General features: G+C 40.6%; 1 protein-coding gene across 2 annotated transcripts in view; it reads left to right on the top strand.

Annotated features, from left to right (window-relative positions):
- Nucleotides 1-17,087, top strand: part of STXBP6 (syntaxin binding protein 6) — a 249,007-nt gene that overhangs the window by 64,160 nt on the left and 167,760 nt on the right. For both annotated transcript variants that reach the window (XM_043555946.1, XM_043555945.1), the window contains exon 2: nt 14,848-15,036. In XM_043555946.1, coding sequence (XP_043411881.1) covers nt 14,883-15,036 — 154 coding nt within the window. In that variant the 5' untranslated portion in view covers nt 14,848-14,882. The remainder of the gene's footprint in view (nt 1-14,847; nt 15,037-17,087) is intronic.

Here is a 17,087-nt window from a genome sequence, read left to right as displayed (position 1 = left end):
GGTGTCCTTAGGTGAGGGTGTGTCTTTTGGCTGAGGCAGTCCAGGGCGTGCCCCTGGTGAAGATCAGAGGTGGAACCTGAGGCGGATGTTCTAGGTCATCCACTCAGAGCCAGCCACTTCTGTGGCTTTCCATGGAAGTTGGATCTCCCTGTGTAATCCATGCAGGCAGACCTAATTACATTCTTTAATTACATTTCAAGGGTAAGCTTAACAGAGTTAAGTATCTCCTCATCACCAGCCTCTGAAGGATTAAAATACCTGCCTCTTCTGCTGCTGTGGAGCCGAAGTTTTCCATTCCTCATTTAGTCTGGCGGTTGTCTCTTTTCCTCGTCTTTCTTCTTGACCAGACCTTTTTTTCCCTTGAATATTTTTAATTCACCTGTAATCTCCATCTCTTGCGCAGAGCTCAGGTCATAGTAACTACTCAGCAAATGTGTGTTGAGTGGAGAAGGACAGGGACTGTCCCTAGATGAAATTTCTTTGTCACCTCTGATGGTACAGAACAATATGTGCCAGAACAGAAATAATCATCAAAGCCAAACAAACGTCCTCTTAGAAGGCTTGGAGAGCGTCAGCTCCACGTTATTTGATTTCCTTGTCTGATGGTTAGTGGTGAATGATAGTGACTACAATTCTTGATCCCTTTGCCTAATTGCTGAACCTGTCTAAATTGATTTCTTTTCAGCTACTGCATTGACTTGTTTCCTTGTTGATTGTTTTTGCACACTAGAATGAAAGCTGCATGAGGGGAAGGATTGCGTAGGTCGCGTTCCCCTCTTTGTCTGGGACAGTGCTGAATATTGAGTGAGAGAGCCTGTGTCTTATCCTGGCTTTGTTCTTTGTGTCTTCTTTTCTTTTCTTTTCTTTTCTTTTCTTTTCTTTTCTTTTCTTTTCTCTTTTCTTTTTTCTTTTCTCTGTCTTTTTCTTTTCTTGCTCTTGTTGCCTTTTTTTTTTTTTAATGTCTATACAATTCCTCATTTTCCTTGGGTCACAACACTCCATCCACGTTGGGACAGGCATAAATTGGCTCTGTCATTATTTTACTGCTGAAGCTGGCAGGCAGTTTCATATGGTAAGAGGGACCCAGTGGAAACAGGACAAGATTACAAGAGGAAATATCCTCTCTTTCCTGGCCAAGTCCAGCAGAGTCAGCAAGGTAGGTAGTTCCCTTCTCTGAGCCTTGTTCCCTTTACCCATCAAGGAGAGGCAATACCTCCGTACCTCCCTCACAGGGTGGGAAGATGCCATTTGAGGAAAGCTTTGTAAAATGCGCTGTGATATGCACATGCTTTTGCGGATGTAGTAGGACATGCTTGCTCCCATGTTTGTCTGCCTTTCAAGGACCAGGACAACTCAGGTGGGAGGAGGCCGACCCAAAGAGCTGATTTCCTAACCCCCTCCTCCAACACCGCAGTCTTGTGAAGTGGCTGATACTATCCCATTTTATTTTATTGCATTTTATGGTATTTTATTTTATTTTTTAAGTAGGCTCCACACCCAAAGTGGGTCTCAAACTCACGACCCTGAAATTAAGAGTCCCGTGTTCTACAGACTGAGCCAGCCAGCCGCTCTGATGATATCCCGTTTTAAAAATGAAGGTATGATTCTTAGAGATACAGAATTTAATTTAGGATTATTCAAAAAGTAAAGGCAAAGGCAGAGCTCAGACATAGATCATCCAATGACAAATCTAGCCTTCTTTTCACCATCCAGCGTCTGGAAGATTAGAGCATGGGAGAAGTGGCCATTGTGCCTTGGCCCCAGATTCTGGATCACATGTGTTTTGAACATCTCTGTAATTTGTTATCCTGTAACACCATAAACTCATACTAGTGTTAACCTGAGTTAGTATTAGAGTAGTATTCAACTGATAGATTTTTCTTCCCTATCAAACGTCACACAGCTAGTTTGGTCAGAAGTTAGTTATTTTTTGGAACATGCTGATTAAAAAAAGGGTTGACACTGAATGACAGAAGAGCTGATTGACTGGGGCAGAGCCTGCATTTACATATGGACCTTGAGCCTGACCTGGATTTACAGGCTATCCTGTGGCATCCCAATATATAGAGCAGGATGCCTGCCTACCTACCCATTCCTCTCAAGTGAGCTTGAACCATGATTGGGTGCTGGAGCCTAACCAAGGCATTCTATTTTCTTGCTCCTAGGGAGTCTCAAGTGAACCTGTAAAGACTCTTCAGTTACCCAGTAGGACCTTGTGCAGCTGCATGTGGGAATCAGGATAATTCTGGCATTTCTGAGAGCATTTTAATAGAGCACTGATTACAGATTGCAGGCACCTGGTGGTGTTTTTGTACTGAGGCTGAAGGGTGCAGTTCGAAAGACCAGAACTGGGCTTGACAGATTCCTATTTTCCTATCCTGTTGGTTCCCAGGGTCTGGGAACCCTTACAGCAGTTGAACCAGGCTCTTGGCATGGTTAGCCTGCACTTTCAGGAGACCACCAGTACCAGAGCATTAATTCCCAGGCAGATGATGGTCATGTGACTTTGCCCAAGGCGTGTTCTCCTTCCAAGGGCTCAGAGCACTGAGACTGTAGGAGGAGCTCCTGTTAGTTGGGGTCAGCACAGAGCCCTCCCTGTAGCTTGGGACTTGGCCAAAACTATTCTGTGCTTCTTGGACTGTCTCAGGCTGTTCCACTTGGGCAGGCCATCATTGCTTTTGGCCTTGACAGCCAAATGAGAAAGCACAAACTGTGAAAAGTCAAGAGAATAAAAAGGTGATAGCCAAAAGTTGAGGTTTTGAAATCAATGGGCTAGAAGTATTCTAGTCCAATACTTAATTTCATGCCAATTCATAAGAAAAAGAATGAATCTGAGAAGAGTCCTCCCTGTGATAAATGAGGTTTTTCTCTCTCTTTTCACCTCCCTTCTGGCATACCATGTGCTCACACCTTCCACAAACTTGGGACGGCTCTAGTAACTCAACTGGAAAGAGCATTGCAGCCAAGCAGAGAGCAGTGGCTAGCCCTAGTCATGGCCTTGCTACTCTACTTATATGATTTGGGAATTTCCCTCCGGATTTCAGCTTTCTTAGGATTTAAGAGAGAGAATTGTCGTGCCAGCCAGCACGAAGGTCATTTCCAGCTATGAAAATTTTTTAAGCCTAAGAATGCCAGCATACTAACTTCTCCATGCCTTTCAGCTGACGTATAAGCTGCTGGTGGGTAGGGCCCCCCAAAAAGGTGTCACGGAATGGTTGTCAGTTGGCTCATCTGAAAGGTCTTGTGGAGATCCTTCTCATTAAGTCAATTGAATGGAATTCCCCTGGTTGGCCTTTTACTTTTGTGAAGCCCATGGCATTGCCACCAGGGAAGCAAATAGGGTTTCTTGAAGCAGTAGCAACAAAAGACAGAAGGCACAGAGAGAGTCTGAGGGAGGAGGCAACAAGGAGGGTCCACGTTGTGTTTCTGAAATGCCAGAGGCGGGTAATACAGCAAAAGGAAGTGGAAAGAGAAGTTTCCCTTGAGAACCAGCAGAAACCTTTGATATGTGTGCCTTTCATATTTAAACCTTTTCCCGTTTGGATAATAGCCTACAAGGTTCATAAAACTGCTTTGTGGCAGCCATCCAAGACCCTCCCAGGAGAGGGCTCCTGTTGTAAACCGCTGGTCTCTGAAGGAGGGTCCTGAGCAGCTGTGATGAGACTTTGGGTGGGCATTGTCCTGTTTACGGAGACAGACCTATTATAGACTCTCTGCTGCTGTGTTACCAACTCCCCACTTTTTATCTGTGGAATCAAAACAAGCTCTATTCTGACTAGACTACGTGATCCTCTTTGCCAACTACACAGCATGACATGCATAACCGAGATGAACAGATATCCAGAAAGAATGACTTCAAACTACAGCCTGATGCATTATCTTTGTAGCTGCTGGGCAGAGATGATAACAGTATTTTGTCCCACCAGAAAGCGAGGCTGATCAGAAGGAAAACTGTGAAGGAGATGAATTGGTCTTGACTTACCTAGAATGCATTTCTGTCTTCCTCACCTATCCTGACCTTTCTCATTTCTTCAGTGAGATAGTGAGGAAGAGCAGACCGCTGGAATCACGCTTCCTAGGTTCAAATCCCTGCTCTGCCCTTTTAAAGCTGTATGAATTAGAGCCACTTATGTAACTACTCTGAGCCTTAGTTTTCCTCTTTTGTAAAATGGAATCTTGCCCTCCGCCCCCACTACAAACGCATTAATGAGGATTTGCAAATACCAAAGTCCTACATCTAAATGTGTACATCTCGAGTCAGAATTTGAGATAGCTGATGGGGAAAGCTTTTGGAGGCGCAGTGGGAATGTTTCTGGCACCGATCAGATCGTACCACACAGGTGCACAATCATGAAGTTGACCATCAGGGAGACCGGTTAAAGTTAAAATCACATTCCTTGGCCAGATCCTTGTGAGACAGAAGAGTTTAATGACCTTGTTGAAAATCTTATTTGAGACATCAAAGGACAAAGTGCCTTACCTTTTGAATTGACATGATAAATATGTATAAAATGGGTACAGGACATGCCACATTTCTCCCGTGTCCCCCGTTACTGTGAAGGACTTCATGTCAGGGTGTAACTCTGATAAAATACCAATTACAGAAATTGTTGACATTCTCTCAAGAAATTATAAAGTGATGATATTCTTCAAATCAGAGATTCAAGTAGAATTTTAGAATTGATGTTAGATTTAGAGATTATTTTGAGAAGCTCTCCTCTGATTTTTAGAAAATATATAAACTTGTTTCAGCTATATTTTAGGTTTTTATAGGTTTCATACACATACAAAAGCCTTTTGAAAAGGCTTATTGTCTTTTTGAGGTCATATTCCACATCTGTTCTAAAATAGAAGTAGCTGAGAGGCGCCTGGGTGGCTCAGTTGGTTAAGCGCCTGAGTGGGCTCAGGTCATGATCTTGCAGTTTGTGGGTTCGAGCCCCGCATCGGGCTCCATGCTGATAGCTTGGAGCCTGGAGTCTGCTTCGGATTCTATGTCTCCCTCTCTGTCTCTCCTCTGCTCGTGCTCTCTCTCAAAATAAATAAGTAAACATTAAAAAAATAATAATAAAAAAATAGAAATAGCTGAACCAAGAGAATTTATAACTTACCTAAGATTTAAGTCAACAAATACCTGATTTTAATAAAAGTTTCATCCTATGCTTGCTGGAGAACTTACTCATTGGTTTCTTTGTTTTTAGTGGTTGATATGTTTGGTCTTTTTTTCCTTAATCCATAACTTCTGTATAAACTTCTGTGAATCACACCCCTCCTTTAAGAGGAGAAACTACTACCTAAGTCATTGTTAAATGACAGAATTTCAGCTGAGTGAATTGAAAGATCCAATTGGCTTTTTTCAGTGATTATGAGCTGGGCAGCAGTCTCATCTAACAATAGGAAGTAGCTTCACCAAGCTAAGAGAAAAGGCTTTTAAGGGCAGATAAAGGGCTATGAGAGAAAATTATTAGCAAATAATGAAGTGTTGTTTCAGGCAGATTGTCCTCCTAATGGTATTGGAAGGATCCTATGGAGTGCTGACCAGGCAATTCCAGGTTGACCAGTTAACGTTAAGCTTCTGGGGGGTTGAGACAGCAGTTAGGTTAGGTATTAAGTCTTGGTTTGCTGAAGTGGGGGGATAGCATAAGCAACTCTGGCGCCTGCTGTCTCCTTTTCAGCATCTTCCACTTTGTTTCATGTATGGGTTTAGTGTTTGCCTCACTTTTCTATCATCAGTGCAAGTAAAAGAAACATACTAATTTAGCAAGCAGTGCAGAACATAGCACATAATTAAACTGTTTATTTTCACATTGTCTATCCTCATGTGGCTTTGTCCCTATTCGGTTGGAATAGATTTGTCATTTGCCAGTGTTGTCTGCTATAAACAATGCTCCCCAGGCCAGTATATTGTTTTCTTGGTTTGCCAACTAGCTGTTGGACACCACAGTGACATGAATGCTCAGAGATTGAGACGTGCCAACAATTTAAGCTCCTTTCAATTCTCTTTCTCTCACAACCCTTTGTTCTTTCTTTGATATGATTAAATTCATTTTTAAGGCCTGCTCACATTTTGGGTTGATAATCCTGTCATAATCCAATGAGTACACCCCAGCCTGCCCTTCCTAGTGGTTTATTTCTGCCCATTACTGTGGAGTCGGTATATGGGCACTGAAGAACCAACTTAACTAGTCATTGGAATTTAAACTTGTGAATGTGGCTTATTTCTGGCAGCTTTTTTGTTGTTGGTGGTGGTGGTGGTGATAGGTTTTTTTGGCTTTGTTGTATTATTTGTTAAAGTTTTGGGATATGATGATTGACAATAAGGTTAACAAGTCCACCCACAATATAAATAAACTTGTGTAAACACAGGTCTTGGGGTCTGGATGTAGAACAGGGTTTGTTCTTTGGATATTAAACCAACAAGAATAATGTGCTTACTGAACATATAAACACGGAAAGAGGAGATGAAAATAGTCTAGATTTATAACTGCAGTAGACGTGAGTCACTGGCTTTGGAGGATCCTGTGAACATGATGTCTCCTACACAGGGAGGGGTAGTATATACAGGAAAAGAAAGCCAACCAAGTCTCATAGTATTTGGGGGCCTGATGGTGGGGAAAAACTCCCTCTTCCCTTTCCTTAAAGAGTTAAACTATATTTTAGGGTTTGTTTGTTTTTTTTGTTTTTTTTTTTAGAGTTTCATATACTTAAAAAGTGTAAGTAAGCCATGACCAGGGGGGACTGTGTATGGTTGTGCTGTTTTTGCACTGCTCCAAAGGTTTGTGTGTAAGGGAGCAAGTGCAAGCTGACGTGTGGCTCGTGTTGCATTCACCAGGCCACGGACACTGGCATGGAGCTGCGTTTGCTCGGAGGAGAAGGGGCCATTTTCTTCTCACAGAACTGGCTTCCGGGCCTTGTCATTGTTAATAGCATTTGCTCCTTTTTCTCACGGCTTTTTGAAAGTGGGAATTTATCGAGTTTCACCTTTGGGATTCCCAGCACCATGTCTGCACTAGAGCTGAAAAGAGGCAGACCAATAATTAGATCTCAATAAAATATATTTTGATATGTCTTCCAGTTTGAGGAGAAACAGTGCACCTCAAAAACAAAATGTTTAGAGGAACAGTGTAGTCAGGTCATAGCAGAATAAGAATACTGCCCCGCAGAATTGATTTCTGACCAATTTTCTGGCTTCAAAATCCAGAGATATTTATGTTAACATTTAGGCAAACTTTTTTTAATACATTTTTTATACATATAAATACACACATATAATTCATGAGCTCATTTTCTGTTTTGTTCACTTCCTTGTTTTCACTCTATTGTGTTATGATCATTTTCCACATCAGTATCTGTAGCTCTGTGCCATTAATTTTAAAGACTATGTGATATTCTCTTGGATGATGCGCTATACTGTATTTAACCAATGAAGATTGGCTATTGATAGATATTGAGATTGTTTCTAATGTTTGTCTCTTAAAAATGAATCTGAAGTAAGCATGCATTTATAATACATACAGGCACACAAGCTCACATCATTTTCTTCCATTGTGGTAGAATTTCTGGTTCAAGGAGTTCTAACTCAAATATTAATTTCTGTGAGTGAAATTATAATTTCTTCTTAATCCCTGGACCAATCGAGGTGGATTAAAGATGGCATGGTTTACCATTCATAAAAACACATACCTAAAAAGCCTGATTTACAAACTTAAAGCAAACTTTGGGAGATACATTTAGCGGCTATCTTGATTCCACGCTTGGAATTGAGCATGGAAGTGTTTTTTGTAAATCATGCAGTGCTATGCAAACCTCAGTGACTCATTACTAGGGCTCTACAGACTATCTGCCTTATACTCTCAAAAAAATGTTTATAGAGTCTTATTTTATAAATATTTCATTAAATGCAGAGGGAAACCCCAAAGACAGTGGTACTGACCTGGTTGTATAGCAGAATAAATGAGGAGATTATCAAGAAAACAAGTCCACGTCCTTACCCTTGAGATCGCCTCTGGGAACAGGTCCTAGGTACCTCACTCGATGCTGATGTACAGTCCTTGTTTGGAATTTGTCCTTTATGGTATTTCTATGTCTGTCTACAAGTATTTTTCAAATGGAAAGAGAATATTTTTAGCTTTTATTCATATAATTTTTATTTTCCTGTTTAGAAGTTTCTGGTCCCTCAAGGATACTTTTTAGAGGGTTTCTTTTGTTTGTTGTTTTGTTTTTTGTTTTTGTTTTTTTGTCTGGTTGATCGGTCGATTGTTTTGGGATATGACTTATTGATTTAGTTCTGATCTTTGCAAGCCCTGTGAAGTCTTAAATACGAGTTCTTGGTCCACCGTTCCCACCTGGTTTCACAACACGCAGCCCATTCCACAGCCCTTGTGTCTGCCATGAAGAACATTGGACTTAACAGTGATTTCTATTTCCCACTTTGAATGTTACCACCAGATTAAAAGTACCTGTCTATTCTAGTAGTATATCAGACTTCCTCTTTAGATCCCACTAATGCAAATTTTTAGTTTAAAGTAGTAGTTGAACTACATGGAAAAATTGGCTGGTGGACTGAGATTTTTATCTGATTTATTTAAATTTTCTACATGCTTGCATGCCATAAAGTGACTGAAATTTTCATCTTGAGAACTATCTTATCAAGGAGTGAAGTCTACATAGAAATTTTGTATATTTGGTATCAGTAACTCTTACTTGAGTAAACTTTTATAAAGGTAATTTGACCTCCAGTTATCTCATTGTGCTTAATATGTGAAACCATTAAAAAACAGACTTTTCACCGCATAACACATTGCATGTTTTCTAACTACCAGGTGAAGTTCTTGGATTTTGGAGCAAAATGAACATTTTTACATTATTTTTAGGTTTAGTGATTGCTCGATAACCTCGGATGTGTAACATTTAGTGTTTATATACTGTGGAGTTGACAGGAAGCAATTTAACATTTCTCTACTTTGGTTTCAATATTTATAACGTTGACCCATTTCTTGTCAAGGTAATTGTGTTTTCCTGTCAAGACCTGAGGCTTGGAGAAGAAGCAAATACAGTTAAGCTGGAGTTTTATTTATCCTTTAGAATATTACATTGGGCAGCATCGACAGACAATTGTGAACCAGATGGGATCAGTACTGGGGCCCTTTTAGGAGGAATCAGAATCATTCATGCTAGAGATGATGAGAATCCTAACAAGGCAGAAGATGCAAGAATGAGAGGGATTCTGATGGAATCCAGTAAGGTTACATCAAATCCACAGGACTTACGGGGTAGAGGGTGGGGTTTGGAGGGGTGAAGGAGGACGCAGAGTCTAGGTTAACTCTCGGTGGAAGTGCTCAGATGGCAGCTAGATAAATGGATTTAAAGCCAGGAAGGCGATGGAAGCTGGATGCATGATTAGTGTCCGCAAATTAAAGTTGCATTTGTAGAATTTCAAACACAAAGTGGTAATGATAGATGTCCTTAGAGAGTAACCTTATTTCTCTTATTTCTAGGTTATTGGAGGTCACCTCACCAGAGTTCACATGCACTAGTAAAGACCAGCCGATTCTCCCCAAAACTATTCCAGGGTGACATCACTTTCACTCTTTACTTGGAGAATTTTGAAACTTGATATCAGCTTGTTATGAGTGCATCTGCCTCAGGGTCAGGTTATATTAACTGGTTAAAGACAGTGGTGTCTAAAACCAGGGATTCTGGTTATTCACTGCCGATGGGAATATACTACCGTAGAGTCCAGAATACTTGTATTGGCACAGCTAGTGCCAAAATATGATCAGAAGATTGCATGCTAAACATGAGGCCTAGGGGAGTATGGGTGGCTCAGTCGGTTGAGGAGCGTCTGACTCCTGATTTCAGCTCAGGTCATTCCAGAGTCGTGGGATCAAGCCCCGTGTTGGGCTGTGTGCTGAGCATGGAGCCTGCTTAAGTTCCATTCTCTCTCTCTCTCTCTCTCTCTCTCTCTCTCCCTCCCTCCCTCCCTCCCTCCCTCCCTCTCTCTCCCCCCCGCCTCTCTCACACAAATAATTTTTTTAAATAAAATAAAAAATAAACATGAGGTCAAACAGGGAAGTTCCTGAAGTTAGACAAATCTGTTTACCTTGATAATATTAAGCTAAATAGATCACTGTATCTCACCAAAGGAGCTCTTGGTTCTCAGGTGAGAAATACTTGAAGCCTGTAGGCTATACCCCCTGTCTGCATGATAGCTGCAAAGGGAAACTGTGGCTAAGGGCATCTGCAGTTTTAACTTGCTGGAGTCCCTACCACTCTTCCTTATCTCCTGACCACAGAGGACATGTATCCGTTCCATTCCTGGAAACCAAAGACGTTAATGTTGGAGTGAGAAACATCTGCCCTGTGTACCCTTTACTCGTGTACGTCAGCTGCTCAGCTCTGAGGTCATAGGAGTTTACAGCTCCTTCTCTGAAGGTTAATCTCATTTCCTGGTTACTTGTGGGAGTGGAGGGCTACCTCCCCACAGCAGCCATGTACTAAGGCAAGTGGATATGGATTAGGTGGTTTACAGCAAGAAGATAAATTAAAAAACCCTGGGAAGGATTAAACTAACTGAGATTAGTTTCTACAATTACCACTTAAGGCAGCCAGCTCCTTTGACTTGCAAATCATATTGTAGGTTGGTTTCTTGGATGGAAAAGCTTTGTAATTATAGCTTATATAGAAGCTGTGGACCCGGAAGAGAAAAAAAAAACTTCCATGGGATTGTAGGGGAGGAAAAATAATTTTGCTTCCCCCTTGAGTTCTGAGCTGAAACTGCTATAATAAAAGACAGATTAATAAGAGAAAAACAGAAGTCTATCAGCACACATGCCTCATGGATACATGGGAGATACCCAGGGAAGAATGAGTAACTGAAAATCCTTAGTATTCTAAATCCTTAGAATTCAGGATTAAATACTGTCTCCACAGGCAAAGAGGAGGTAGGCCTCTAAGGGGAGAGGAAATGATTTTTAGGAGAGATTGAGTATACCCTTAGAAGAACAGATAGAAAATATGAGAGTTTGTGAAAAAGTCTGTCCTGGATATGGTGCCCTCTTCTAGTCTCTCCTGTGACAAGAGCCCATCTTCTCTGGTTGATGAAACTCTGGGAGAGGGGATTTATTGAGTTCCTTTTGGAGGATCTGTCTTTAGCAGATCAGGGGAATTCAGACAAAGCCTCTCCTTGCATTTGCTGCTTTTCAGATGCCTTCTGCCCCAAATAATCAAAATATTGAAGTTGCCTATTTTGGGGCGGCATGTCCTGCTACATTCATTATGATGTAGACTAGAATACCTGCGGTCATTGGTGTTGTATTCGTCTTGTTTTCTTACAGTGGGGTCCCAGTCTTGGGCTGGACATTGATTTACCAACAAGATGTAAGACTTGATAAAGCTGCTTGCTTGAATCGAGAGAGAAAATCCTGTTACATGGCTTCCTGTATTCTTTCCGAAGAATACATTTCTTTCCATTCCATACTTCCTTGTTAGGCTGTTGATTTTTAAATTAGGCATCAGGATGGCTGCATGAGAACCAGTTAGAGAATTGTTTAAAATACAAATGCCAAGATTCTAATTTGGTGGGTGTAAAGGAGGGGACCAAGAGTCTGCATTTTTTAAAAGCTTTTTATGCTGAATTCAGATGTGTCCTCAGGTTGGGAGACACTCTTATAGATTCTTGCCACGAAACTGCACAAGTACCCTTTTCCCTTTCTGATTCTTTTCTTTCTGATCCATTGTACCTTCCCATTCCCAGGATGGTGTTAAAAAACATGCACACGTGAGCCACACAGGTGGCTCAGTCGGGTGAGCCTCCAACTCTTAATTTTGGCTCAGGTCATGATCTCATAGTCGTGGGATCGAGCCCCATCTCAGGCTCTGCACTGAGCATGGAGCCTGTTTGGGATTCTCTCACTTTCTCTCCCTCTGCCCCTCTCCCCTGCTCATTCACTCTCTCTTTCTCTAAAATAAAAAAAAAAATTTTCATTTGTTAAAACAATAAAAAACATGCACACATGCCTGCCATGGCATACACATCCCACAAAATGCATCCAATAATCTCCTACTGGTGAGTTTCCTGAGGGCGAAGCCTATAAATTCATCATCCTTGTAACAATACAGAGCCTTTCGTAAAATAGACCGTGTATCCATATTTAGAGAGTTTCAGACCATGAATGAGGAAAAAAGCCGTGGTAAAGTTAAGTTTCTCTTTTACAAATCCCTTCTGGTATGGATGGCTACATTTGCTCAGCTTCTGCATGTTCAGAGGGCCTTTTATTTTTCATGCTGTAGCAGAATTAACTAAAATTTTCTAAGAGTTTATTATGATTCAGACCCTAGAATAAGTGATTTGCATGCATTGTTTCATTTAATTCTTTCAACAGTTCCATGAGGTGGGGGAAGATCTAAGTTGCAGTTAGTAAGCTGAGGGTCTGGAATTTTAAGAGATTTATCCAGTCACATATAGGTCTTCAGTGTTGGAGCCGGAATTTGAACCCAGGTTTGTTTTGATTCTAAAACTTGTGCTCAGTGAAGTTCCTGGTTTTATGTTTCCTGGTTTTTGTCATGTTTTGTTTGTTATTGTTCTTGGCTACTGAATATCAGTATAAAAAAAAAAAAACAACACAGTAAAAGGTCATTTCCATGTCTTACCAGTTTCTGAAAAGAAGAACAGAATTTTCTAAGAGTTTGGTAAAACAGGCATATTCCTTTTTTTTTTTTTTTTCTGGCAGATTTTACACAATAAAATGATAGCTTTTTATTTCTTTTAACCACAGTTTTAGAAAAATGTGAATCCAAAATAGGAAAGCAAAAGCCATAGCACAGTTGGGAAGGCACTGGTCAGAGAATGCCTGGTGAGTTTGGGGATATGACATGCTTTCGGCATTGCTTCTAGAACGTTGGAAGCTGTTGCGCTCCCACTGGCTCGCTTTCTCACTTGTTCCCAAAGGGTGAGAAGCGAGAGGCCTTTTTTCTCGCTCACTTTAAAAATGTCCCTGTAAATGATAACACGCTGCCTGGGAAAGTCACAGGGTAAAATCATGGGGGTGTCGGGGGGACGTTGTGTTTGCTAACTTCTGGGAAATTGCAGGCTATCAGTCAGTGGTCAGCACATTGAAAACCAGGCCCCCTACACTGTTGTCATTATGTTCTCAGCCAGTGTGAGGAACCTGGTGGCAATGAGAAAATGTCATGACCAGAGCACAAACGGATCTGAGTATAGATCAGTATAATATGTAGTGGAGACATAGATGGATATAATAAAAAACAACACTTTGTATTCTTTACTCTTGGTGCCACTAAGAAAACCTGTTCTGTTACAAAATTGAAAGTAGGAGACTTTTTTTTTTTTCTTAACCAGAGGGATGCTCTCTTTAAATATATCTCTTTTCTACGACAGAGTTGCTGATGGGTAGCTATGTTGGTAGCATTTGTGAATCTTGCATTGGGAAGAGTGATCCTATGGTTTTCCCTCATAAAGCAAAACCTTTGATGTAGCCAGCAGTCAACTCCTGGAGAACAGGGACCACGTCTTAAACATTTCTTGTGTCCCTAATACTGAGCCTAGAGATGGCACGTAGTGTTTGTTCACCAACCGGCTCAATTTTACGGCAGGCTGACCAACTCTTTGAGCTGCTGTTACCATATTTGGCTGTGCTGTTGACCCATTTGCGCTCTCTCTCTGAATAGTCTGTATGTATAACCCAAGTGACCACCCCACAGGCCCCGTCTGCACCTTTAGTTCTGATTTGCTGGTTAAACAAATTTTGCTTAGTGATTAAGACACAGACTGTAACTAGGATGATGGCATAGAAAATGTCTCATCAAGTTGCTGTTGAGGTTTTTGGATAAAAGGGTTAAAATTCAGAATGACCTTGAATATAATGGACACAAATAAGCAGAATTAAGGCCATTAAGGAGGTATAACTTCTGGAAAACTAAATATAACATGGGGCTGTATATATGTGAGTTTGGTGGCAGGGAGAGGAGGGACTCATTGTATGAGTCAGCAACATACTGCTTTGTCTTCTTAATTATTGGGCACACACTGCCAGTTACCCACAGGAGCATAACATGTGGGCACTGCCGGGTAACATTTCCAAAGTACTTGGCATTAGTCAGACTTTTTTTTTTTTTTTAATAGAATTTTCTGTCCACTCTGGCTGGAGAAAAATGTGGAGAATTTGTCAAGGGTCCAGAGCATGGCAACTCTATGCAGAGGAGTGCTGGAAAATAGGACCCACTAAAAGAGGCTAATAAATAAGGATTAATTATTTAGCGTGATCCAAAGCAGCCTAACGGGTGATTAAATTAATGGTCTTCCGTAGCATGTATGGTTATTATGTAGAAGATGATATAATTATTTCCACTGTGAATAGAATTAGGGAAATGGATTTACATTAGAGTTAAAGGAGATTTTGAGGCAGCATTAAAGAACTTCTTGATTAAGGATTGTTGGACAGTGGAAAGACTTCTCAACTGGAAATGTGAAACCATGTTTCTTACAAAATAGGAATGGGGGTGCGTACCGCCCTCCAGTTACCATTAGATGCATTTGGGGTGGAGGTTGACACACTTTCCAGATACGTTCCAGCACGTTCCGTGCTGTCCGTCTCACATTGTATTTGACATTTTCAGCGAGTACCTCAGGATTCCCTTTTGTTTGTGTTTTTCACAGGTAATACCAATGTGCAGACCTTGCTTTTAATGATTCTGCAGTGCGTTTCAAGCAAGCGAGAGTTTAAACTACAAACCGAAAATTACATCACCTACGAATCAACTTGCCGCTCGCTGTCACAGGAGCCCTAGAATATTGTCAGTTCAACTTGCCTTCTTCTTTTTCTTCTTTAGAAAACTCGCTGTGCGCCCTCCTCGACTGTTCCACAATGAGTGCCAAGTCTGCCATCAGCAAGGAAATTTTTGCACCTCTTGATGAAAGGATGCTGGGAGCTGTCCAAGTCAAGAGGAGGACAAAGAAAAAGATTCCTTTCTTGGCAACTGGGGGTCAAGGCGAATATTTAACATATATCTGCCTGTCAGGTAATGAAAAACAGACCTTAAGAACATTTAAACATCTTCATTTTAAAGCAGTTAATTCTAAGGTATCCGAGAGCTGGGTATACCCAGCTTTTGCACACATCTGCTCTTCCAGTCATGTTTCCTGTTTCTCTTGATGTCCCCTCTGGTCCTTTTTCCCTAGTGGAACCTCTATTTTTGATGTTGCTTGGTGTGGGAATGGGAATGAAGTTCAACTTTCAGCATAGTTTCCAGTTCATGAAGTGCCTCTCTTAAGGGGCTGACAGACACATTTGTTTGGCCATACTTTCCTTCACTAGGACATTGACAGAAAGTGCGTTCTCCTTTAGGGCTTTTTGCTTGAGGATAATTCCTGGTATCTGGATAATTGTCATTACCACCAGCCTGAGTTTCATTGGGTTTCTTTTCCTTAACCGTTTCCAATAATCAGTAATAGTTTGTCTCAAGATAAATATGGACACCTTAGGGAACATGAGAAAGTAGGTGCAGTGCCCAAGTCATTGCTTTGCCTGACAGCTGTCCCTTGTCAGGAAGAGGCATCTCTTCTATTAAGCTTAGAATTTTGTTGGATTATTTTCTTTTCTCTTTGTGCTTGTGATTGTAGAGGTGTGGGACTTCCTGTGGATTCCTACCAAGCTTTTGAGATAAAATCTGGATAAGTTTTCCATGGAGTTGTGGTGATGCTAACTAAGCTGAACACCTGAGGCATTTGTAATAAGTCTGATAATACTTCTTGTAACTGGGCAATGGAAGAATGAAGCTTGCCTTAATTCATCTTTTTTTTTTTATTTCCTTCACTTGTGGCTTGGGAATAAAACTTGATTTTTGGACCAACTTTTAGATTTAAAAAAAATAAGATTCTGAATTAGTTTATCAGAATTCACTTCAGTGTGTAGATAGGTTTTTTCCAGAAAGAATATGTAAAGATAATGACAAGACAGTGTCTTAGTTTATAATGAAATGATGATATAGCCTTTTGATAAGAATGTCTTCTCAGTAGTTAGGAGAAAGCTTTTATTTAAGTGAGTGTGAAAGAATTGACCTTGAATTATTCGTTTTTCTTTCTGAATTCCAAATTAGGATTAGATTAATAAAATTTGGTTATTATTGGAGGACATTTGCATTCCCCTAGTGTGCTGGGTAGTGCTTGGCATTTAATAGGGGCTCAATTAATATCTAATGACTAAGTGGAAGAAGGAAGTAACCTTTCCTAATACCTTCCTAGTATTGTGTTAATGAGCTTCAGGTCTTGGAAATATTTTCATAATGTTAAATTTTAATTCTAGAGTTTTGTTTGCACCAATAATGAATAAAATGCATGATAATGAATTTTGTTTTGTGTTTGGGCTGAGCTGAATGTGAGCTGAGTATGGGCACATAGTGACTCTAATTTAATTTTATTAAGTTTTATTCCATATGTGTTTCATTGAGATTTCCTCTGAAGATGGGTAGTTGAAGAAAAAGTGGATGGTCTAGAAGTCACTGGAGTTTTGCCTAGTACATACCTTTGACTGGAAAAGACGGCAGTTCTGTTTGCATTTGAGGCATATGCTACTACTGTCAGCCTATTTCTGATCACAAAATCTGCAAGAGTGATACAGGGACTCTCTGCCTGCCTCGTCTCAGTGAAATAGCAGAGCCGTTTCCCCCGCCATGGGAGATAATGACCTAGAGTTATCCGATATCTGCGTTTCCCTTGTAGATTACCAAGACTTTAGTTTTCAAGTTTGAAACGATGAGAATTCCTTTTTCAGAATTCCATTCTAATGGAGGAAAATATCTTGTTCTCATAGTCTTCATTGTCGTTCTTTTCATGGATTTGAATCACAAGAGGATAGGTTGATAAAGTAGACCTGACAGTTAAGCAGATGGTTTTATGGAAATTGGGGCAGGAGACGACCAGACAACTTTGACACCCAAGTTTTTTGCAGTTTGATTTTTTTCTTATAATGGAGAAAGGAGCAGCCTTCTTTATTTTCTAACTTCCATGAAGCTTAGAGGCATAAGGTAATGTTTTACCTGGTGAGTAATTAATTCCTCAAATATTTATTAAG

This window comes from Prionailurus bengalensis, chromosome B3 (assembly GCF_016509475.1).
Source record: "Prionailurus bengalensis isolate Pbe53 chromosome B3, Fcat_Pben_1.1_paternal_pri, whole genome shotgun sequence".
NCBI lineage: Eukaryota > Metazoa > Chordata > Mammalia > Carnivora > Felidae > Prionailurus > Prionailurus bengalensis.
Note: the sequence above shows the minus strand (reverse complement) of the source record. Positions and strands in the feature narration are given on the sequence as shown.